This window comes from Lycium barbarum, chromosome 7 (genome assembly GCF_019175385.1).
Source record: "Lycium barbarum isolate Lr01 chromosome 7, ASM1917538v2, whole genome shotgun sequence".
Taxonomy (NCBI): Eukaryota; Viridiplantae; Streptophyta; class Magnoliopsida; order Solanales; family Solanaceae; genus Lycium; species Lycium barbarum.
Genome location: NC_083343.1, coordinates 27,991,877 through 28,016,934, shown reverse-complemented (window position 1 = coordinate 28,016,934; position 25,058 = coordinate 27,991,877). Strand labels below are relative to the sequence as shown.

Genomic DNA, 25,058 nt, shown 5'->3' with positions numbered 1-25,058 from the left:
TTTAAATTACCGTTCCCCCATGAACTCCTCTTTTTGCTTCCTTGGTGATTCGAACCCATAACCTACCGTCTGAGCAACCTCACACTTATTCGAAATAAAGTATGAATTATTTCGAAAAAATTAGAACTTGTTTGGCCATGAAATTTTTTCACTTTTTTCCGGAGATGTTTTTCACTTTTTTTTTTTTTTTTTTTTTTTTTTGAAAATTAGCATTTGACCATGAAAATTTCAAATACAACTTCACTATTTTCACTTTCGGTATATGACCCTTGCTGCTTTTGTTTTTCCTTTTTCAAATTTTAGCCTAAATTTTTTATTTTATATATTTTACCGCAATAATATCAGCCAACAACTAGGTTAAATACCCAATTATATTGTTTCTTTGAATATTTCACCGATATTTCCTAATTTGTTTCTTGTTGGTGTCTTGCACTGTTTGGGATTCAAGAACGTGACCTGATTCCTTGATATGCACATGTGATTTCCGTTTGTTTCCCTACATTTGCCTTACTTTGCAACAATTATGGCTTGCTTCTAAAGCGTGTGTATCACCTCTACGTCCACATGTGATGCTTTGAATTACGTTGCAAAGAAACAACATCTGAATGTAATTCTTGGCGATTGACACTCTCTGAGAGTTGATCAGGACGGAAAAAATAAGTAGCCTTAAGACTTAACAGATGTAGTTTTATATATTGCATAAAATAATAAGGATTAGAGTGAATGAATGGGGTTTGTATAGAGGAAGAAAATAATAAGGATGACAAATTCGGGTAAATTAGTCAAGTTTGGTGATTTTGCTAGTTTTTAGAAATTAGAAAATTAAATCGTATTTCACATTTTTCAGTTTAGGAATACATCTAAAAATTATTTGCAGAAAAAATATAACCAAACGCAACTCCCTCTTCAACTATAACTTCAAATTTTTTTAAAAACAGCGAATTGTTATGGCCAAAAGGCCTACTAAATAATTCTCACGGACAAACATTAATTCTTTAAATTACTGCGTTTTAATTTTTAAATAGTACTGGTAATGTATTTTATTGAACGTCAAATAAGTGTTTGGACGAACTCGTAACGTAAACACAGTAGCTCTACCTTCTTCCAAACAAACAACGAGGTACCTCTTCTCTCTCCGTTGGATTCGACCCTTTTTCGCTTATTAAAATGTTCCAATCGAATTACTTTGCTACCTATTGCATCAACTATAACGCCCACTTATTGGGAGGGTAAAACATCTTTCCAGTTATTGAGACTGCACTCCGTAAATAGTGGGTTCAGGCAAATATTTGACCCTTTCTTTTTCACTTTTTAATTTGAATTGTTTACTTTGCTAGCTGGTTATTGTATTGGATGAACTATGTGAAACACCTTTTTAGCTACTGCCCCCCCACCATGTGTTTGATTATTTGCCACACTGACATTTACACCTATTTGGTGAAGTCTGAGTAACCAAACGCTTATTGCTTATTGATAATCACTTAGGTGTAAGTGTGGGGTGCTTTTGTCATAAATAAATATGTTGTAGCAGTAGGTCTAGGTATGTGTTACCATCGCACGCATTGAATTGGAAATTCTTGTTGGCAAATCGTACAAGGGATCATTTATGCCACATGGTTGACTCAGGGGCGGATTTAGGGTGTTGAATGGGTGTTCCCGGAACCCAGTAACTTTTGTATTGAAAAATTCAGTAAATGTATATGAGGAATACGACGAGGGAACCCATTCCCAAAGTGGCAGAAACGAAGCATTTTAAGCTTTGCTGCCCTCTTGGTCAACGGTTCGAATTCCCTTGGTCACCATATAGGTCTTTGGTTTGTCTCTTTCAATTTTTTAATTTGAAATGGGTGGAACCCACAACTTCAAATCCACAAATACTGGACCCGCCTCGGATGGCTCTTAACTATTGAGTTCAATAATAGACCCGGTGGATTTAACTTAGGCCAAGCGGTGCCATCCGACACCGTTTGGTCAAATCTTTTTCTAACTACACTTACAAATAATATGTGAAAACAAAAATAATCGTAGATAAAACAAGAAGTTGACAACCGGGACATCTTAGCGAAGATCGAGTGCGTCATATCCGTTGTTTAGGTTGCGAGATCGAACCTCACCGTCCACTAACCTTTTGAAACTTTTAAGCTCAGCTCTAAAAAAAATAAAGGTAGAAGCTATCGAACTCTTGATCTTTTCCATAAAAAGTATCAATGAACCCATTGAGCCTAAAGTTCTATTGGCGTTTTGCGCCAAAAAAGATTTTTTTAGTAATCCTCAATGAGGTTAGTATGAATACACCTCGAATAATGAGGATTTTTTTAGGTGAGTTGTAGGAAGATATTTGAATTGTTTTATTACTATAATCTATTTTTTTTAAGACGATATTATTTTTATGATTCGTCTGTTTGTTCGCCTTTAAAATTTTGACACCGCTTATGAAAAATCCTACATAGCCCTTGTACAGAAACAAATGTATGTTCACCACACTGAACCGTATAGTTTCAAATTCGTAACCTTGCTTTTAGATTGTTGTCCTGAAGTTCCCATCTGATTTGACTTAGTTCTAAATGTGGGATGGGCCTCGAAACTTGGTTGTGCTGAGTTACAGACATATGTACCTTAATTACAAATATCTGTGAGTGCTCCTATTATGATTGTCCCAATCTCTGTGATTAGCAACTGAAAGTCATTGCATATGAACATCATGGATTGTGAATCACAGGCAGGCGTTACTAGGATGATCTGTACCTACTTTGTGTTGCTAAAATAGGTAAAGGTTCACATGAATTGTTCTTGAAAACTGAATGTTTAGGTGTAACTGTTTGGAGCTTTGGCAAGACAGCAAGTGGGGGTATTGGCTTGTCTATATTGAAAAAGAATTTTGCTTTGGGTTGGGACACGCATCTTTCCATGGCTAAGATTAGATTGACTTAGTTAAACTAATCATCCCGCCACACCCTTTGATGATTATCTCTTTTTTATTTCAAGAACTCAATCACTAAAACTATATCAACATTCATAACATACCTTACCTTTAAATGACTAACGATAGCTTTTTATATATTTAATAGAATAGAATTGGGAAAAGAGAGCAAGTGAAATTAATTGAAATAAAGATGATGACAAAAGAAAAAAAAGTTCTAATACCAATATATTTGGTTCTGAAACCAAACACCAAAATATATAGTTTTGAAATTAATCTTTGCTCGGAACTTGGATCCAAAAGAAAAGGACTTATAAGCATAAAGTCTAAGGAAGTTTAATAGCACTATAAATCAATATTGGTGAATAGTGAATAATAGGATATAAGATAAGACTTTGTATTTATTGTGGAATATATTGCATAACACAGTATAAACTTCTGCCAAAGTACCTATATAGGTGCAATTTACTAAAATCTACCTTACATCATACTTACCATTTTTTGTTACATTTTCCATTTTTCTCCTATGCCATTTGTGGCATCATACATTCCTTCCTACATCCCGAACGATGTAGTTATTTGACAAATTAGAAAAAGTGATGTTCCATAAAAGTCAGAGCAAACTAACTTGGCTACCTTCTTGCACCCATGTTATTATAACTTTGTGCAAGAGGAAATTTTTGAAACTATTTTTTCCTGTTTCTATATGAAACATTCACTTACTTAATTATCCATTACCAAGTATTCCATGAAAAGAAGGTTGGATGATACATATTGCGGTTCTTAAGAGGTGTAATTATGAGTGTAATTGTGAAGTGACCTTTGGGTTTCTTAAAAACGTGACATTTGGGTTTTGTTAATGAAGATTGGTGTTAAGAAGAATGGCTGTTCACCATTCATTGTCTGTTGTAGACAAGGACTTCCATATAAGAATGTGGCTTTTCATTACAAGCCACCAATGATTAATTCTAGAATTCAAAAGGTAAGTTAAAAAATTAGAGGGCCACAACCTTTCCAGAAGGACAAAACAAATTTAAATATTTATATTATTTAACATTTGTTGTGAAATAATACTTATTTAAAAGTAGGGTATTCAGGTTATTTAGAAGGGTATTTAGGTCTTTCAACTTTTTAATTTTGCGGTTCCAACTTTTGTAATAATATAGATAGTTATAGATATTGATCAAATTCTGAAAGTGTTAATTTGCATGAGCAGTTTGTTTAGTTTATTTCACTGGTTTGCAGAGGAAAATCATTAATGGGGAGAACATCCTTACTTTTTCTTTTTTGGAATCTCTATATATGGATTTTCAGTTGCTCTAATGGATTTTTTTGGTGAGTTATATACAGATGAGGATAGCAGTAGAAGGGTGTATGCATGGAGACTTGGATAATGTCTACGCCACCTTATTGCATTTGCAAGAAGTTCAGAATATAAAGATTGATCTCCTTTTATGCTGCGGTGACTTTCAGGTAGATACACTTGTTCCTTGTTAACTTTTGACGCATTAGTTATTATTTGATTTTCCCAAACGAGTTAATAATGGATCGCATTTAGTATGTTGTTGTTGTTGTTGCTGTTGACCTAATAATGGGAATCGGGATTTGGCTCATTTTATTATCATATACCACCCAACAATGATTACACTTGGATTTTGTTGTTCTGAATCTTCTATGCATGATTATATGAAATTATTATCCATTAATTGGAAAATTAGGCTTTGGCTCATTCCTTTTAACAGATGCTGTTCAGTTTAAGTGTGCTTTTCATTATTTTGAATCTTTCTTCTTTGATACAACTTTTTAGTGTTTTTTCTGAAAATGGTAGCAGTACAACTCTTTAGTGTTTTGGTCTCTCGTATTAACTGATGAAACGAGTAAATAGACAAATTGTGTTTGGCCTTCGGATGTGTTGACTTGGCTGAAATTTTATAACAATTTGATGCATCTAAAACACCTAAATCCTCAACTTGACTTATATGCTGAGATATTTTATTTGTGCAAACAGGCTGTTAGGAATGTGAAGGATCTGGAAAGCTTAAATGTGCCACCTAAATACCGGAGCATGAACTCTTTCTGGAAGTATTACTCAGGAGAGAAAGTAGCACCATTTCCTACTGTATTTATCGGAGGAAACCACGAAGCATCCAATTACCTTTGGGAACTGTGAGTTGTTGCAGTCATTATTGCATGAGATTGTTACCCATGATTGATTATACATTTCTGTACCTCATCTCTTAATCTGGAACTGTCAAAGCATCTTTATCCGTGTTTTCACTTTTATAGCTTTCTTTCACTGGATCTTATTTGTGATGATATATAGTCTTAATAAAAACTGTTCAATCTTGAAATTAAAATGGTTTGTCAGCTGTCTTATAGAGTTATAGTCATCTGGTGTAGTCCATATTATCAGGTTACCCGTGATAGATAGCCGTCTTCTGCAATTAACTATTCAAATTTTGTTGTTCTTGTATTACTTGACATTTGAGTGTCTATTCACTGTCAAGTGCTTACAATATTGACATGAAGGAAATTTAAGAAGTCTTGGAAGTATCGCGAATGAGTTAATGGTCTGTGTATGAAGAGCTTATGTTTGTGCTGTCTGGTGATTGTTTGTTTTAGGTGAACCATTTTGCTTTCTTAATATTTAGTCTCTTGACTTGTGAATTGCTTGCATCTATTTATTTTCATATTTATCACTTTAAAATAAATGTTTAAATTAAGGACATGCAACTTACCGAGCAGAATAGTCGAGGTGTGTACATGTTGGTCGAGACACCGCCATTATGGATATGCCACTCACTACAAGAACAACTATGCTTTAATCCCAAACTAGTTTTGGTTGGCTATATATATCCTCAACATCCATTCTTCTCCATTTGGACCAATTTTATGCCAATACTCAATAATTCTATAGCACTAGAGGTTCACCTTATTTTCATTTGACATACAGACTTCTAACCTAACCAGAAAGATATCAAGCAATTTGGAATTATAATGTAAGTAAACTAACACAACTAAGCCTTAATCCCAGTACTCCCTTTGTCCCAACTTATGTGATGCACTTTCCTTTTTGGTCTATCCCAAAAAGAATGCTACCTTTTTATATTTAGAAACAATTTAGCTTCAAACTTCCTATATACGCCTTAATGAGATGATTTATAGCAATACGAATATCTATGACTTGTTTTAGACCACAAGTTTCAAAAGTCTTTGCACATTTCATAAACTCCATGCCCAGTTAAAGGGCTTACATAAAATGGGAAGGAGGTAGTAGTTGTTATCACCTATAGATCTTTTACTTCTATGGCATTATGTTTTTCACTAGGTTCTCTTGAATTCTAAGAAGTTTTAGATCTTTGTGGACAACTCTCCTTCATGTGGTTTAGGTCTATCTTGTCCCGTTTTAACACCTTTAATGACCATAGTATCATACCTTTTGGCCGGTTCTTTTGGAGGTGTACGTAGAACATAATCAAATCATCTTAGGCAGCATTTTCTCGAATTATCCTCCATGTATGATATTTGTTCCTTCTGCCGGATGCATTGTTTCTAATGACCTCCTATCCATCTTAACTTCTGCCATTTCTACGACACTCCTCTTCGGAATATGCAGGAATTTAAAAGTCCGGTATGCACTCCCATATAACAATACTACACCAGCTTTATAGAACTTTTCACTTTGCTTTAAAAAAAAAAAAACTTATCTGTGGAACTAGCCTTTGAGGAGTTGGAACATAGAAAAAAGAATAAGGACATTAAGGGTTTCATTTTCTCACAGGTTATTGTCTAGTTTACTTGAGGAACAAAGTGTTGACACTTGATAGCTGGTTTGATATGACCAGTCATGTTGTATTCCTCCAATACATAATTCACCGGCTTCCTTTAAAATTTGTTTGTTGGATGCATTCTGGATTGTTCTCTCTTCTTCTTGCAAACTTGAGCATGAGAAGGAAATTCTTTTAGTGTTCATAGATGCGTTTTTTACTTATAGTTGATAAAGGGTATTATAGGATGGAATGGTGAATGAGAAATAACATGAAACGTAGTATGATACTTTCCTCAGCTTGCCTACCTAATACAATGGTTGTTTTTGCTTCCAGGTACTATGGAGGATGGGCAGCACCTCAGATATACTTCCTTGGATTTGCTGGAGTAATCAAGTTTGGCAACATTCGTATTGGTGGCCTTTCTGGAATTTATAAATCACACCATTACAATCAGGGTACGTCAGTCCTAGCAAATATTACCTGGATTTGGATATTAACATTTTTAATGTTGATGAGTTAGTGAAAGCAACCTTGTAGCGTTTATCAAATTTCATGTTGTATTAGTTGGCTAATTCACTGTACCTAACTCCTCTAGATTTGTTACTGAATATAAGTTTCAAAAACTTGAAATTGGATTTACGTGACTGTTATGTGTGACAATTGCCTGATATTGGCAGGGCACTATGAGAAGCTGCCTTATAGTCAACGGGATATTCGATCGATATATCATGTTCGTGAGTATGATGTCCACAAGCTCTTGCAAATTGAGGAACCAGTTGATATCTTTCTTTCACATGACTGGCCTGTTGGCATCACTGACTGTGGGGACTTGAAAGCTCTTCTTCGTCAAAAACCTTTTTTTGAGCAAGAGGTAATCTTGAGCAGGTTCAATTTTTCCATCGCTGATATACCTTGTTTGATAAAGCTTATACACAGATCTGCTTATCCTACTGGAAAATACCATACAACAACAACCACTATGTCTTAGTCCCGAACAAGTCGGGTTGGCTATATGAATCCCCATTTCTTCATTTAAACTCATATCATATCATCATCACACTAAATAAAATAAAAGTGATAAATAAGTTGAAAATATAATAACAATAATATCAATAATAATAATAATAGTAACAACAATAGTAATAATAATAATAGAAGGTCGTAACCCTCAGGGGTTGGCCTGGTGGTAATTGGCTTGAGCCTTGGGGTGCTCCCTTTCAAGGTCTCAAGTTCGAAACCCACTGGGTGCAAACAATTTCTGAGGGCCATCGGACTGGGGTAAAACCCTGAATTACCCGTGGTGCACTTGCGGGAAACTCCTTGCCGAGAGCCTGTGCACCCCCGGGATTAGTCGGGGCTCAAAGAGACCCGGACACCCGGTGCTTAATCAATCAAAAAAATAATAATAGAAGGTCGTTAACAAGCCTAAAACCTATCCTCAGCTGGTAGCTATCACCTAATGGATCTTTTTCCTCCATTGCCTTATCTTTAGCTAAGTCTGCGTTGATACCAAGCATTTGTATGTCTTTCAAGACCATCTTCTTCCATGTGATTTTAGGTCTACCCCGTCCCCTTTTAGCACCTTCACTTACCATAGTTTCACACCTACAGAGCGGTGCATCTGTAGGTCAACGCGGAACATGCTCAAACCATCTCAAGCGACCTTCTCACATTTTGTCCTCAAGTTGTGCTACTTGCACCTTTTGGAGAATATGGTCATTTCGAATCTTATGTAATCTGGTATGACCGGCACATCCATCTTACATCCTCATCTCTGCAACACTCATCTTGTGGATATGTTGGATTATAGCAGCCCAACATTCACTACCATATAATATTGTCGGTCTTATAGCTGTTCTATAGGACTTTCCTTTCACTTTAGTAGGCATCCTTCTATCACATAACGCCCGGTAGCACTTCTCTATTTCAACCATCCGATTTTAATCCTATGAGGAACATCTTCATCTATCACTCCATTCTCTTGAAACGACGAGCCTAGATATCTAAATTGTTTGCATTTTGGCAGGACAATCCCATCTAGGCTCTTCTCAACCTCTCTTCTCATGCTGACTAAATGTGCCGTGCATGTATTCAGTCTTAATTCTACTTATCCTAAAAACCCTACTCTTTAAAGTGCTCCATAGTTCAAGCTTTTTGTTGACAACCTCGCTTTGTCGATTAACGCAATATCATCCGCAAATGGGCCTCATCTTGTATTGTGTTGGTTAGCTCGTCCATAACTAGGGTAAACAAGTAAGGGCTCAATGCCGATCCCTGGTGTAAACCCATTGTTATGGGAAACTTCTATGTATCACCTACTACTATTTTCACGCTAGTGACGGCTCCTTCATACATGTCCTGTATGACATTTATATATTTAATATGAATTCCTTTCTTTTCTGTCACCCACCATAGGACCTTATGTTTTCTCTAGATCAATAAACACTATGTTTTGGTCTTTCTTCTTTACGTGATAGATATTGTCAATCTTCTTAGCAAGAATATAACCTAGTTATCTTTTTTGTTAGATCGATACTCAAGACTTAGTTGCGAGCAGTAGCGTCTTACACTTTCCTATAGACCAATACACAGGTGATTCACCATAGTCCAATCGATTGAGGAGGTTAACCAATGACCGAGCTTGAGGTGGGAATAAACAAAATCTTCTATGAAGAATCTCCCTTTATCTCCGCAGACGGACTGATTAATGCTTATTAGCATTTCTTGTGGGAGCTCACCCCTATGGCTTTAGCACACTCTCCCTCTTATAAGAATAAATACCCATACTATTGAGCTATAGCTCCCCTATACAAGATGAACTCAATAGAGAAGAGTGATGAGTGCATTTTTCTTTTATATTAAAATAAATAAAGCTTTTTAGTTTCCTTGCAGCTAGTTACAGGCGAGTCAGAAGCCCTTATAGCAAGTGCTAGCTCTATTTATCCAGTTGGGATTAGAGCAAGGAGTGGAATGGAAGAAAGAAAGTTGTCCTTATCTTCTCCTCCAACCGGTGCCCGATAATCCTTGGGGGATGGTATGTCCTTTTAGCTCTGGTTTGGGGAACGCCGATCAGAGAAAGCACTCCTATAGTGTTGATTTGGCAATTTGCGTCTAGTGGGGAGATTTGTCATCTCAAAGAATAAGCGGATCTTCCCTTGCATGTGGATCTTAAAGTTGTGCCTCTTTTGATGGCGGGTAGCTAGTGCCAACTCTGCTAGGTATAGGGAGGGACTTTTCTACAAGTCGCATTACTGGTTGATGGCATGATTTTGGAAGCAGTTGAGATGCCTCTCTTGGGGGAACCCTTCCTTGCATTCTTTTATTATATTCGCTTCAATTGCTCCTGAATTGGGGGATTAAAGATCAAAAGACTTTCCTATGCTCTTACTCTATTAGGAAGGAATTTCCTGGTCTTCACTCTTCGCTCCTAACTGATTAAATATGTCATTTGGCTCCTTATTTATTGAACTCTCAGCTTACACAATGATCGGATCGAAAGAACTCTTTTCAACCGCCCATATTGAGTCATCGGCTCCTTTGTAGATCTACCAGACATAATTCCAAACTGGTTCTCTTTCACTCTTGTGTTCCTAAGTGTATGGCTCTGTTGCTCTTTCCCAGAGTTTCATCATATGACTCATGAGTTTGATGCCACGATAGTTCACAACTTTGAATATCTCCTTTATTCTTATAAATAGGAATCATGGTACTATGTCTCCATTCATTAGACATCCTACCGCTTCTTGGTATAGCATTGAATAGCTTGGTGAGCCATTCTACTCCGACATCTCCAAGACACTTCCAAACCTCTATAGGGATACTATCATGACCATAAACTTTTCTAATCTGCATATTTTTCATGGCACCCTTTACCTCTGTCGGTCTAATTCTAGGAATGTAGCTAAAGTTTCTATCATTCATCGACATGTGAGATCGAAAATGTTATTCTCTTGGTTCGAGTTGAACAATTGATCAAAGTAGTAGCTTCTCCTTGATCTCGTTATCTCCTGTCAACACTTGTTGAGAATCATCCTTAATACACTTCACTTTGTTTAAATCCTTACCCTTCTTCTCTTCAGGGATTGTGATACGGGAGGAGATATGGCAGTACATGGGGGCATATGGACCATACTTGGTACTGTATGTCGAGTCCAATATATATATATATATATATTTTTTTTTTTTTTAAAACCAATAGACCATTAGGTATGTTGCCTAATGATGTATTTTTTATTACAGATAAAAGCAAAGGAAATAACAGTTGTGTCTGCTGCAATTGCAGCTACATTATGTCCAAAGTGGAAACTAGCAAGTTTGAAAAGAAATTAAATTCTAGCTCCTATGCTCACTGCTAACAGTTGTAGAGAATGCCTATTAGTAATCTGCGGGAAACTCACTGGGTGCAAACAATTTCTGAGGGCCATCGGACTGGGGTAAAACCCTGAATTACCCGTGGTGCACTTGCGGGAAACTCCTTGCCGAGGGCCTGTGCACCTCCGGGATTAGTCGGGGCTCAAAGAGACCCGGACACCCGGTGCTTAATAAAAAAAAAATGCTTATTAGTAATCTATAATGTAACTTTTTGGCCTTGATAATGTTCATTCTGATCTGCAAACTGCCATGCTCCTCTCCTGGTATGTGCTCAATGTGATCATTTATAGCCTGGTTGGAAAGTCACAACAGAATTGGAATTGGGTGTAATTACACAGTTTGACATGTTTGTTTGGCTAGGTAATTACCAAGTTAGAGAGGAATTGGGTTTACTTGGGAGGGTGTAATTGCACTCTCCAATTCTCAAGGGAAGAAGGGGGGGGGGGGGGGGGGGGGGGGGTTAAGAATTGGGTGTAATTTCTTATTTTCTTTTTATTTAAGTTTCTTTCTTTTTGAATTTATTTTTCATTTCCATTATTTTAGTTTCTTTTCTTTCAATTTTATTTTTTATTTCTATTAATTTAATTTTTTTAAGTTTTTAAATTGTTTTATTTTTAAAATAATTTTTTTTACATATTTTTCTTTCATTTTCTTTCTTCTCATTTTTCAACCTTTACTTCTTCGGATTCCATTTAGTTGCTCGCATTTTTTATTTCTTCATTTAGCGTAACTGATTTATTATAGTTTTTTGAAACTGCACCTCCTAATATTAGAAAAAATGAGTCGTTAACAAACATGGCATATAACGAGTGTTGTCATTAAAGTATAATTTCATTGTTGAATGAGGTTACAGACTTATGTTTTTCTTTTCTTTTCTTTTCTTTCGAATTATATTTATTTAAGTTATTTTGGAACTTATTTTATGTTATGTTGGAACTTGACATCAGAGTATTATGTTAAATAAAATTGGATTTCGAATTTACGTTATATTTTCGACTCCAATTTATTTGTTTTAGTAGTATTGACTTGTTATTTCACATTGCATGCCGTTCATTTTTCAATTAGAATTGATAGATGTTTTTTTTGTCAAACATTTGAATAATGTTATGGAACTATATTTATAAATATTTCTTTTTTCTCAAACATGCGTCCATGATATTCTTACAAAATGTAAGCTTTTAGGTTTTTTAATTAATTAAATTAAATCATTATTAATATGAAAAATACATATGAATTATTTTTTACAATATTAGTTACAATATATGATTATTAATTAATATATTTTCAAGAAACAATATGTATCTTAAATATCTAATTTAGTATCACTTATAAAGGCATATGTTTGTCAAATATTAACTTTCAATTTTTGATGATTAATTTTTATTTTTAAAATTTAATCAAACTGTATAATTACACTTGTCCAGCCAAACAATACGCTTGTAATTACACTATAATTATGTTCTGACAAACGAACAAGCTGCTCTCATTCCTAAAAAAATGGGAGCTAAGAAAGTTCGTGATTTCAGACCTATCAGTCTTGTGGGTAGCTTTTATAAGATTCTCTCCAAAGTCTTGGCAGGCAGGCTAAAGAAGATTATAGGGAAACTCATCTCTCCTCACCAATTAGCATTCACTAAGGGGCGACAGATCACTGATGCAGACCTTATAGCGAATGAGTGTTTAGACTCTAGATCTAGACAATTTACCCCAGGCATTCTCTGCAAACTTGACATTGAGAAAGCCTTTGATCACGTGAACTGGAATTTTCTCTTATCTCTTTTGGCAAATATAGGCTTTGGGCAAAACTGGATCTCTTTTTACATCTCTATTGTCAAGTTTTTCATCCTCATTAATGGTTCACCTCAAGATTTCTTCCCCTCTCATAGAGGACTCTGGCAAGGAGACTCTTTATCTCCTTTCCTTTTCATATTGGTTATGGAAGAGTTAAGCTTTATGATTAGGACTGCGGTTCTTCAATAATGGATTAGAGGTTTTTCTCCTTCTGTAAGGATTTCTAATCCTTTGTGCATATCTCATATCCTTTGTGCGGATGATACCCTCATATTATTTGATGCTGAAAGTTCTCAAATACTTTATCTGAGGGTTATTCTACTGGCCTTTGAGGCAATCTCCGGTCTTCACATAAATTTTTCGAAAAGTCAGCTTTTCCCAGTAAATGAAGTTCAGAATATCTAGTTACTTTGGTTCCTTTCCTACAACTTATTTAGGTCCCCCCCTAGGAGCAAAATCTACCTCGGTTTCCATCTGGGATGGGATTCTGGAAAAATGCGAAAAGAGGTTGTTCAATTGGAAAAGACAGTATCTATCTTTGGGTGGAAGAGTAACCCTTATCAACAGTGTTCTAGATGCTTTATCCACATATTCAATGTCATTATTTCCCCTTCCCGCATCGGTTTCCGATAAGCTTGACAAGATTCGAAGGGATTTCTTATGGCGAGGGAACAAGGAAAAGAAGGCTTACAACCTCGTCAAATGGAATACTGTTATTCAGGATAAGGAAATGGGAGGTTTGGGCGTTAAAAATTTGAGATTTCACAATAAAAGTTTATTGTGCAAGTGGCTTTGGCGTCTCAATTCAGAAGAAGAACCCCTCTGGAAATCTGTTATTTGCTCTAAATATGGTTTTTCTTCAGCGTGGACCGCTAACATCCCTTCACCACCTCTCGGCTTCGGGGTCTGGAAACATATTAGAGCTGTATGGGATTTGCTGGGGGATCACTCTTCATTCAGGGTGGGTAATGGAAGGAAAATTAGTTTTTGGCATGATGCGTGGCTTGGTCATTCTCCTCTGAAGGATTTGTTCCCCCCCCCCTTTTTTTTTTTTTTTTAAGACTAGCTTCTAGCTCTCTCTTGTCCATAGCAGATTCATGGCAGAACCAAGGGTGGTTCATCCCCTTCAGAAGGAACTTTAATGACTGGAAGAATTCTCACTGCTTTTGGAGCTACTCAACACTTCTCCTCCTCTGGGCTCAAATTCAGACTCTCTTTTCTGGAATTCCAACTCTGAAGGACTCTTCTCGGTTAGAAGCTGCTATCGCACTCTTATCGGCACATCTTCACAATCCCTTTGGCCTTGGAAGACTCTTTGGAAAAGTAAGGTGCCTCATAAAGTCAAATGTTTTGCTTGGTTGGTAGCTCATGAAAAATGCCTTACTCTTGACAACTTGCAAAAGAAAGGCAAAATACTTTGTAATTGTTGCTCTCTATGCGGAAGGGATTGGGAAGATGCGAACCACTTATTTCTGCATTGCAGCTTCACCAGTCAGATTTGGCATTTTATTGTGTGTCATGTTGGTATCAAATGGTGCATACCTAGGAGCACGGTTGATTTTCTCCTCTCATGGCACAAACAGGATTTGCATAAAGCGTCGGGTTACATCTGGAAGTCTATCCCAGCAGTAGTTTGGTGGGTCGTATGGAAAGAGAGAAATGCTAGAGTTTTTGATAACAAAAAGGACAATGTAGTTAATCTAAAACACAAATGTATATTTTTGCTTAATTTTTGGTGCAACATAACCTCGGCAAATGTTTTAGAGCCGGAGGCGTTGGCTGAGTTTCTTAGTTCTTTACACTCAATGTAAAGTTTATCTTTTAGATGTACTTCTATCCAGCTTTTTCTTGAAGTTGGCCCCCTCTTTACTTCAATAAATTCTTTCAGTTACCTATCAAAAAATAAAATAAAATAACTATACTGCGTAATTACTAGGCTGTTTAATTACTACCCTAGTAATTACACCAATTCCAATTACCAGGTAGATGTCCAAACAGACCCTTAATCTTCTTGGATCTGATCCTTAAAGTTGGGCATTGCTGTTTGTCCAAATTCAGGTCTATTGTGGCATCCCTGAGAATAGCTAACTAAACACTTCGGTTGGAAAATGGTTAATCTTATCTCTGCCAGAACCTAACTCCTTTGACAAGGCTTAATCTCAATGTAGGAGGATCAAATCTTCCATCCTTGTCTAATTCGTTCCTTCTTTACATACTTTGAAGGAACTCTTTTTAAGTAAAGCTTGGGCCGTTGGCTGCTCTAAAGAAAATGATATGTGGTTGTGGTGCATTTTGCTTGACCTCGATGCTCAAAATTCCAAAAAGATTTCATGTCCAAAAGCTATCCTCTATGGAATGAAGAGACTTGATTTTCTTCTCGTACAGAGCAGTCTGCTTGTTTTAGGAGATAGTTGATTTTTCCAAATATGTGCAAGGACTTTCTTATAATAATATTAAACCGAATTCCTTTATTTATTATAGACATCATCCTTGAGTACCCTCACATTAAAAATGGTTCATGACAGAGGCACACTAAATTTTCTTGAAAATCGCATATCTAAGACCCAAGTTCATCAATCTGGCTTACTGTTGTAAAGAGTTTTTAACAGGAACTGGAGATCAAATTACCACAGGTATAGAAGATTGCAATTGCCCAACCTGATTTTCCTGCTGAAAATGTACCCCTTGTTGAGATGTGACCACCACCACAGAGTTGTTATCCAGAATCTTTTGAATCTCCTCATTTGCCTTAGCCTGTTTCTGCTGATCTATTTGATTAGAGCTAGGCCTGACCACCCATTTTATCTTCTTTCTATGTTCATCTCTCAGCTCCTCCTGAATTCTCAATTTTTAATAGCAGGAGGATTCAGTTGTACAATATAAGTAGTCTTTTGGTTCATTTTATATCATGTGCAAGTATTTCAGCTCTGTACTGAAGTCTTGCGTAGTGGGTGCTTTTCTGCCTCCAGGTTAAGTTACTTGTTTTTCCATGACGTGCCTTTCTTGAGGTGTTCAGCAAGACTAAGAGCACTACTATTTCACTGCTTCTTTCTCCGGATATAGTAAACCCACCCCAAAACCTCCTTCCCCAAGTCAAGAATGGGTACTACAGAGTACCCACTTTGTTCACTTGGTCGCTCAAACAGCCAACACATTTGGTTGGTTGGAGTAGAGTGCTTTACCACTGGAGCAACCTCATTGTTTCACTTGTTTTCTTCCTATCACATTTAATTGGACAACTCCTTGATGTAATATTTGTTATCCTTTGATTTCCTGTTATTTTAGTTCTCTTCATAAAGAACATATCTACATATCTGTTATGTTTACAGAAGTTGTGTTTGTCATTTTGTAGTTAGTATCTTTCAACCATAAGTAGCACACGTGTTTGTACATTTCTTTAGTTTCCTTGGCCTTGTATCATATTCACCTTCTGAAGTGTAGAATTATATTTGTTTCTCGGTCCCTTAATGCCCTGATAATTTAAGATATGTACTCTTTCAGATAAAGGATAGAACTCTGGGAAGCAAACCTGCTGCAGAATTACTGGGAAAGTTGAGGCCTTCTTACTGGTTTTCTGCACATCTGCACTGCAAATTTTCTGCTTTAGTTCAGCATGAGAAGGATGGTCCTTCCACAAAGTTTCTTGCCCTCGATAAGTGCCTCCCTGGTAGAAAGTTTTTGCAGGTATTTCTCTGCATCCTGTTGTTTACGGAGTCGAGACCTTTTTATAGTTCGCACTTCGCACATAAAGTTAAGGCTGAATGCTTACACAAACACTTAAACTTGTCGGAAATTTTCATTTAGACACCTAAACTAAGCCTATAACCTATTGAACACTAAATCTAATCTCAAAATGTGCCTATTAAACATCGTTGGTGACTTGGCAAGTTGCATATTTATTCACCTGAGCTTGAGCACATGATTGCCGGAAAAAATAGAGTTTTGCCCGAAAATTGACTTCAGGCCATTTTTCCAACTTTTCTTCTTGTATGTTTCTTTTTTTTTTTGATGAAGTAAGATGTTTCATTAGAAAACATCAAGTAGATGCATAATTACAGGGGCGTAATTACAGATAGGCAAAAAAAACAAAAGAGAATTGCAGGCCCCTATACATTGATTCCTTCTAAAGTTAAGAGTACTAATAAAATCTAAGAAATGTTCAGTATTAGATACTGGGACAACATTGTCCAGCAAAAAAGATTAACTAAGCATTTGGCTTTAAGAGCTTGAATAGGAATTGAGGTATCATGAAAACATCTCTTGTTCCTCTCAGTCCAAATACACCAAAAAATTGCAGCAGGAATCATATTCCAGACCTTTCTGATGGTCTTATCAACTATCCATAAACTCCAAGACATGTGGGCTTCTCTCAAACTTTGTGGCATCACCCAGCTTAACTGAAAAATACATAGGAACATGTTCCAAAGGTCATAAGCTAATGGGCAATGCAGAAAGAGGTGGTTAACTGTCTCCTGAGTGCTCTTGCAGAAATAACATATGTTGTCCAACTGGAAGCATTTTCTATTCAGATTATCCAGAGTAAGACATGCATTCTTTAGTATAACCCAGCTGAAACATTTAATCTTCATAGGCAGTTTAGTCTTCCATACTAGCTTCCATGGCCATAAATCAGGCAATTGATTATGAGAACATAGTTGCCTATAGCATTCTTTCACTGTGAATGTGCCTTTGTTTCCCCATCTCAACTTGTCTGGTGCACTTTCATCAATGTTGTGAGCTTCCACCTTTGCTAACATTTCCATCAGACTCCCAAGTTCCCAATCCTGTACAAACCTTCTGAGATGCACATCCCAACTGTTGTTGATCCTGTTTTGAGCAATTGAGGAATCCTTGTCTCTGGCAATGTTGAAGAGGCTGGGGTATTCCTCCATGAGAGATGTATTGTTTTGCCATCTATCCTTCCAAAACTTAATATGAACACCATCACCAGGTTTGAAGTGGATTTCATGAGAAAACTCAGAACCCAGCTTACTGATATACTTCCATGGCCCAGCTCCATAAGGTAAAGTACAGTGTTAGAGCTCCAGTTTTCCTTTTTACCATGTTTAACTATGATCACCTTCTTCCAGAGACTTCCATCATCATCATCTGAGCCAAACCTCCAAAGCCATTTCTTGAGTAAGGAATTGTTATGAATTGCCAAATCTTTGACTCCTAGGCCTCCATTGCACTTTGGGAGCAATACTTTGTCCCATTTTGCCAAATGAAATTTGTGAGTGCTGCTATTCCCTTCCCATAGAAAATTTCTCCTGATCTTGTCTAGCTTATCTAGCACCTTCTTGGGAATGGGGAATAAGGACATGAGGTAGGTTGGTATACTATCAAGAACACTACTGATAAGTGTGAGCCTTCCACCCAATGAGAGATATTGAATTTGCCATCTGGATTAACCTTTTTTCAAATTTCTCCACCACCCCATTCCATATATCACGACACTTGAATTTGGCACCCAAAGGTAGGCCCAAATAAGTGCTAGGAAATGATCCTATATTGCACCCCAAAATACCTGCCAGCTCCTCCATGTTAAGAACATCATTAACTGGATAAATTATACTTTTCAACATGTTGATATGCAATCCTGATAATGCTTCAAAAAGCATCAGTGTAAGAGTCAGATAAAGGATTTGAGACTTCTCTGCTTCACAAAATATCAGTGTGTCATCAGCATACAGTAAATGTGAGATAGTCATTTTGTTTCCTGTATTTATGCCCACACTAAATCCCTGTATCCATTGAAGCTAGCTTTTTCCAGCATCTTGCTTAGACCTTCCATAGCCAAGATGAATAAGAAAGGTGAAAGTGGATCTCCTTGCCTGATTCCTTTCTGTGGAGAGAAAAAACCCATGGGCCCTTTGTTTATCAGAATTGAATATTTGACTGTGGAGATGCGATATTTGATCCATTTAAGCCATTTTGCCCCAAATCCCATTTTCTTCATAATAGAGGTCAGGTAAGACCAATTAATCTTGTCAAAAGCCTTCTCCAAATCAAGTTTGCACATGATCCCAGGGGTTCCTGTTTTAATCCTCCAATCCAAAACTTCATTAGCAATTAAGGCTGCATCAGTTATCTGTCTTCCCTTGATGAAAGCATTTTGGTGACTGGAAACCAGCTTTCCAATTACCTTCTTCAACCTTTCTGCTAAAAGTTTGGCAACTATTTTATAAACACTACCAATGAGACTTATTGGCCTGAAGTCCCTCATTTCCATAGCACCAGTCTTTGTAGGGATCAAGGAGATGAATGTGGCATTGCATGATCTCACCATATAATTGTGTTGGTGAAAGTGACTGATAGCACCCATGATTACTGGCTTTATGAACTCCCAGGATTTTTGAAAGAATGCCATTGTGAAACCATCTGGCCCTGGGGCATTATCCGGTGCAAAAGACTGAATGACTGCATGAACTATTTCTTCCTCAAAGGCAACTTCTAGTCCCTCACTGTCCTCCATAGGAAGTCTAGCAACGCCCTCAAAGTTGGTGGTTGGCCTCCATTCTTCAGTTTCTTTGTATAACTCTTGGTAGTAGTTCAGTATTTCCCCCTTGATCAATAACATTGCCAATTTTGAGCTTATCAATAGAGTTGAACCTCCTATGTGAGTTGGCCGGAGAGTGAAAATACTTGGTATTTTTGTCCCCATCTTTCAGCCAAAGGCATCTTGATTTTTGTCGCCAGCAGGTTTCTTCAGCTTTGGGAATCACTTCCAACTCAAGTTTCAGGCATCTTGATTTTTGTCGCCAGCAGGTTTCTTCAGCTTTGGCAATCACTTCCAACTCAAGTTTCAGGCTAATAAACTTTTGTTTTTCTAACTGAGATGGAATCCTGGTTTCTGTTGCCTGCTCTAAGATAGCTAGTTCTTCAAGAGCCTTGCATCTCCTTGTTTCAAATCTGCCATAAGCCTCTTTATTCCACTTGGAAAGATCTTTCTTCAAGTTTCTCAATTTTTGAGTTAGCACAAAATCTGGGGTGCCACGAACTGAATAATTCTGCCACTATCCTCTCATTATGTCAAGGAACCCCTCATGTTGAAGCCACATATTTTGAAATTTAAAGTAAGAAGGTGGTGCATCCCATTCTCCATTCTCTAGTAGTATAGGATTGTGATCTGAGATGACTCTTGGTAGTACTATTTGTTTGATGACTTTGAAACTATCATTCCACTCTGAAGAGACTAGAAATCTGTCTATTCTAGAGGCTTGTAGCAAAGTTTCACCTCTAGACCATGTGAATTGTGCCCCTTCCAATGGTAGATCTATAAGTTGAAGATCTTCAATTATCTCCGAAAAGCATCTCATAGACTTAGATCTTCTGGTACAATTCAGTCTTTCGGTTATATATCTACACACAGTGAACCCCCCCCCCCCCCCCCCCCCCCCTTCACAACCCAGTTGTCACTCCATAGACCCCTGATTCCCCCAAGTTCATTCCAGAATTCCTCCCTCTTGATGTTAGTGTGAGGGATACACCTGTAATTCCCCATCTGAAGTCCTCTAGAAGGCTCTCAAAAAAACAAGTAATTGAGAAGCAACCTTGGTGGAAATCAATGCATTTCCACATTCTCTTATCCCACAAGATGATAATGCCACCTCTGGTTCCACTGGCTTTCAATTCTTGCCATTCTGCCCATCTGTTTCCCCAAATTTGATAGATCAAGTCAGTGCTCAAGTTTTCCATTCCTGAATACATACAACATCTGCTTTCCTTTTTTTTTTTTACCGGAGATGATATGGTACTCCTTTTATCCATTTCATTAAGACCCCTGATGTTCCAGCTCAATACCTTCACTTTCATCTAGAAAAGCTATGGTGATGCCTGCCCCTACCTTTTTTGCTGCTCCCTTCATAGTTGATCCCACAAATTAAGTTTTGGACTTCAATCTCCCCTTTCTTCTTCCCTTGTCTCTTCTTGTGGGGTGTATCAGAAGAATTTTTCCTTTGCAATTGTAATTGTCTGTTTTTGTCCATTCTCATAATTAATTCAAAGATTTCATGCTTAAATCCTTCAGAATTAATCCCAAAGGCTTTGCATGCCTTCCCCATAGTCAGCTTTGTCCATTTGGAAATCTCTACTAATTTTGGCTCTTGAATTCTTGTCTCCAATTGATCATCTTGATGCCAAAGCAGTGGAAGTGAATCACGTATCAGAACAAACGATGGCAGAAGAAGTAGAAACTGGCCAACCCAGCCTTTGAGAAAGAAATCTGAGATTATTAATGGATGATTCTGCCTCCTCTGCTCAGCCTCCAAAGTTGACCCCATAACTTCTGCATGTGGTAGAGAGACAGCACTGGTGGTGTTGGGTGGAACTGCTGTGGTAAAGAAGCAAGAGGAGAGGAGGTCGTATCTTCGAGCATTCTCCGGTCGTGAATATTCCCATTTGGACGCCACTCCTGAGCCTTTGACTTTGCTCTAGAATGGGCCTTTCTTTTTGGGTTTCTGTTGTAATAATGAGTGAAATCTGAATGGCCCATTTTATCTTCTTTGTAATTTCTAGAGCTGCTTGCTTCATTGGGCCCATTCTGATTAAAAGCCCACTTGCTGATACGGCTAGGTAGAGGACCCGATAATTTTAAATTTGAATGGAAGGGTTTTTTTCCAGCTGTCCACGCACGTGCTTTGAGTTGACCCTACCATCGGCTTCTTTCCCCAAATCAATCTCCGGGGTACTGGTACTCTGAACTTTAAGCCTTGCTCTGACCCCTGTTTCTCGAATCGGCTTTGGTGTAGCAGCTACATCCTTCAAAATCGAGGTTTCAGATCTCCAATTTTCGACATCAAGATCTAGCTTATCTGGGGGCTCCATCGTGGAGTTTTTAATACAGATTCTGGCCCAAGAATAGTGACTTCGATTCTTAGTGTCTTCATCGATGTCAACAAATCCTCCGCAAATATCCCCGACAGATTTGAATGTATCAAACCTCCACGCATTAATTGGGATTCCGAAAGCCTTGATCCACTTTTGACCTGACCTTTGAGTTGCTAATTCTGTGCCGGTGACCGGAGACCATTCCAGAACCAATCTCCGGTGTGAACTCTCATAGCTTCCTGTCTCAAAGGCAGTTCAAAAAGAAATTGGTTGTGGGCCATAGGAATTACTCTCATGCCGGCACAGATTTTCCACCTATTCAAAAACCATTTTTGAATCACCTCGTTGTTTGGACTGAAGTTGAAAGGATCATTGAAGGTTCCGACCAAGCATCTTGAAAGGAACTGGTGACTTTCATCTTCTGTCTCCATGTTGTTTTCCCTTGTAAGAGGTGCAGTAGGTTTTGAAATCTCCGGCCAATGAGGAAGTTTTGCTGTATCAACATAGGTGTTCAACTGGTGTGTATTGGTGTGCTTGAATCTGAAAGAAGTTTGCTTCCCCAAGAATTTGAGAATTTTTTCTGCGATATCTCCCCATCCCGAGTTAGGCACAATTTCTGGGATGATGACTGCATTCATCCTATCCCCCATCCATGACTCAATGCGTATGAAACAACCATAGCTATTAAAGTTTGCGAAAACCCTGTAATAGTAGGCTTGAGATTTCCATCCCCATTTTCTGTAAAAAATTCCTGGTCGTTTGGAGGCTTGTCTGAGAGCCTCACACACTCGCCGGAAGTTTTCTTCTTCTATTTTGACTTTTGAAGAGAATCTTTTCCCCCTTTCAATCAGAACAAACCACCCGTCGCCGGAATCTATAATCTCAAAAGATTTCTCCCCACAAATAAAGAAGATTTTGTTCTCCATGAGAAGAGGAAGAGAAACGATGACTAACAGAAGAGAGTTGGTCGGAAGAAGTTCTGGGTGGCCGGAAAAAGGTTCTTGGTGGTCGGAAATAGGATCTGGTTCATTTTGGAAGAGAGAGAAGGTCGGAGATGGATCCGGGTCATATCGGAGCAGTAGAAGAGATGGTCGGAAAGAAGGTTAGAGGAGAGAGAAAAGTCTGAAAAGGGTTTTGAAACTTACCTCGGGATTTGGGCCTGGGAGAATTTCTTTAAGAAGAAGAATACACCAGCAAATGATTTTTGAGAATTCTTCTTTGTTTTCTTACTGCTAATAAGTAGAGATTGGTTATAGAACAATAATACATGCTTTTAGATCTTCTTTTTCTTCAGATTCAAGTGAAATCGCATCTTCCATAGTGCCGGCCATCAGACCCCTTCCTCTTATACTATTCCTTTCTTCCTTTTATCCCAAAATCCTTCCCTCAAAGTCTTTGAAAACAGATTTATATAACCCCACAAATCTGGAATCTATTGGACTTCGCCGGAAGATATTGTCCAGCACGATATAAAATTATGTTTTTTCTCGATATCATTCTGCCAGATCTAGGAAGACCTTCGTGAACCAAGTCTGAGCCGGAACTATTATTGAGGCTCCAAATCTGAAATTTTTTCTGCTTCTCCGGTTTACTTGTCGGGAAAATAGCCTCATCGGAGAGGAGATTTACACAAGTCTTTTCAGGTCAACTCAGTCTTTTTTTACTTGATATCTTTGCTGACATGTCCTTTCATCATTGGTTTTACTTGCAAATCACAGCAAGTGATTTTCACGCACTTTAATTTGTTTAGAATCGTGAATTAAGTGTTCAAATTTGGCTCGAGTTGAAGTGTTCAATAGGTACAACTCTTAAGTTCAAGTGCTCAAATGAAAAAAAAAAAAAAATCGGAAAATTTTAAGGGGCCGCATATGTATTCAGCCTAAAGTAATGTATTGATTTGTGTGACTCACTGTGCTTTATAGGTTATTGAAATTGAGTCCGGACCAGGACCTCATGAACTTCAACTTGATGAAGAATGGTTGGCTATTACAAGAAAGTATAATGCTGCCTTGCCCTTGACAATCAGGAGTGTGAACTATAAGTACGTACATTTCATAATTTTTGTTCTTTTATCGTGTTTCATGGAAATCAGCTCGTAACTCCCTCCATTTTGATTGTAGTAATGTACATCTTGACATAGAACAGTGCCGCCAGTTTGTAAGAAATAAGCTGCGGACAAGAGGATCCAAGCCGTTTGAATTTGTTCAGACCGCACCATGCTACAATCCTTCTCAACCTGTTGCCAATGGTGTATTCCATGGTGATTATCTGTACACCAGGACATTATCTATGCGTACTTTCTTTTGTGTCATAAGATGCTCGGTGGAGTCAATTGAGAGTCTGGCATAATCATCTTGAATAAAAACTGAGTTTGTCCTGAACTACTTAACAAGCGAGATTGAAATTTGTCCAGTAGAAGCTCACTGTTATCTTTATTTTGAAGTCTTTGAGTACAGTTAAACATAGTTCTAGTTCTCGTTCTTATCTATTAGTATATTGCAAGATAGTTTATAGCAATGCATGTTGATTCACTCTCCTTTCTGTTTCCTTCACAGGTTTCTATAAAAACCCTCAGACAGAAGCTCTTTTGCAGTTCCTGGAACTTGAGTATCTTCTTAATAAAATGCCAGAATCAAGCGAGCCTGCTGCAAGTCCAGCCTCATTTATTTCAGGATGTAAATGTTCTTCCTCTATTGATTGTAAAGTTATTTGGCCTTGCGATTTATGATCCATTATCTCTATTCAATTGACACTGGTTGAAGTTTTATGTACTACACTCTTTGTTTATTATGACATAGGGAGAGAAGAAACCAGAAGTTCTAACAATAGAAGTATGTGGTTGTCTACATTTTTCTCCTGGAAAAATGATTCTCTGACATATACTATAGAGCATTTCACTTTTCCTCGTGAAAAACTATTCTCTGACATAATATAGAGCCACCTTAGATACAATTTAATAGGTAATATTTTCGACCATCGCTAAGGATTCAAATAGCTAGTGCAGGGCTTAAGCTCAGGTTAGTTTAGGAATACTACATGTATATTAAGAATTGACAAGCAGAATTCTTATACGTAATCCTTTGAGGAGTAATAGCTTCTACCCTGAACCTTTACTTTTTACAATTTCTACAAATATTTAGGTGAGTCATGGTTTATTACCTTTCATAAATTTATTTTGTTGGTTGATTTTAAAATGGCATTCCCTGCGGCTGCCGACCTTCGATAACGAATTCTGCTTTGAAAACTGTGTATGTTACCGTGTTTTCACTCACATTTTCTTTTGTCAGCAATGTCATTGTATACCCTATATACGGGTATGCTATGCAATTTAATTAAGTATAGTTGACGTGTTTCTACTATAGAGATATCTTGTATAG

General features: G+C 37.5%; 1 protein-coding gene across 6 annotated transcripts in view; it reads left to right on the top strand.

The window, feature by feature from the left end:
* The first annotated feature begins 979 nt into the window (after nt 1-979).
* LOC132603337 (lariat debranching enzyme-like) overlaps nt 980-25,058 on the top strand; it is a 28,944-nt gene continuing 4,865 nt past the window's right edge. For 3 of the 6 annotated variants that reach the window (XM_060316357.1, XM_060316355.1, XM_060316356.1), the window contains exons 1-9: nt 980-1,120; nt 4,271-4,393; nt 4,929-5,086; nt 7,024-7,145; nt 7,368-7,561; nt 16,354-16,536; nt 23,604-23,722; nt 23,802-23,941; nt 24,237-24,328. In XM_060316357.1, coding sequence (XP_060172340.1) covers nt 4,271-4,393; nt 4,929-5,086; nt 7,024-7,145; nt 7,368-7,561; nt 16,354-16,536; nt 23,604-23,722; nt 23,802-23,941; nt 24,237-24,328 — 1,131 coding nt within the window. In that variant the 5' untranslated portion in view covers nt 980-1,120. The other 3 variants (XM_060316354.1, XM_060316351.1, XM_060316353.1) reach the window with 2 other exon arrangements.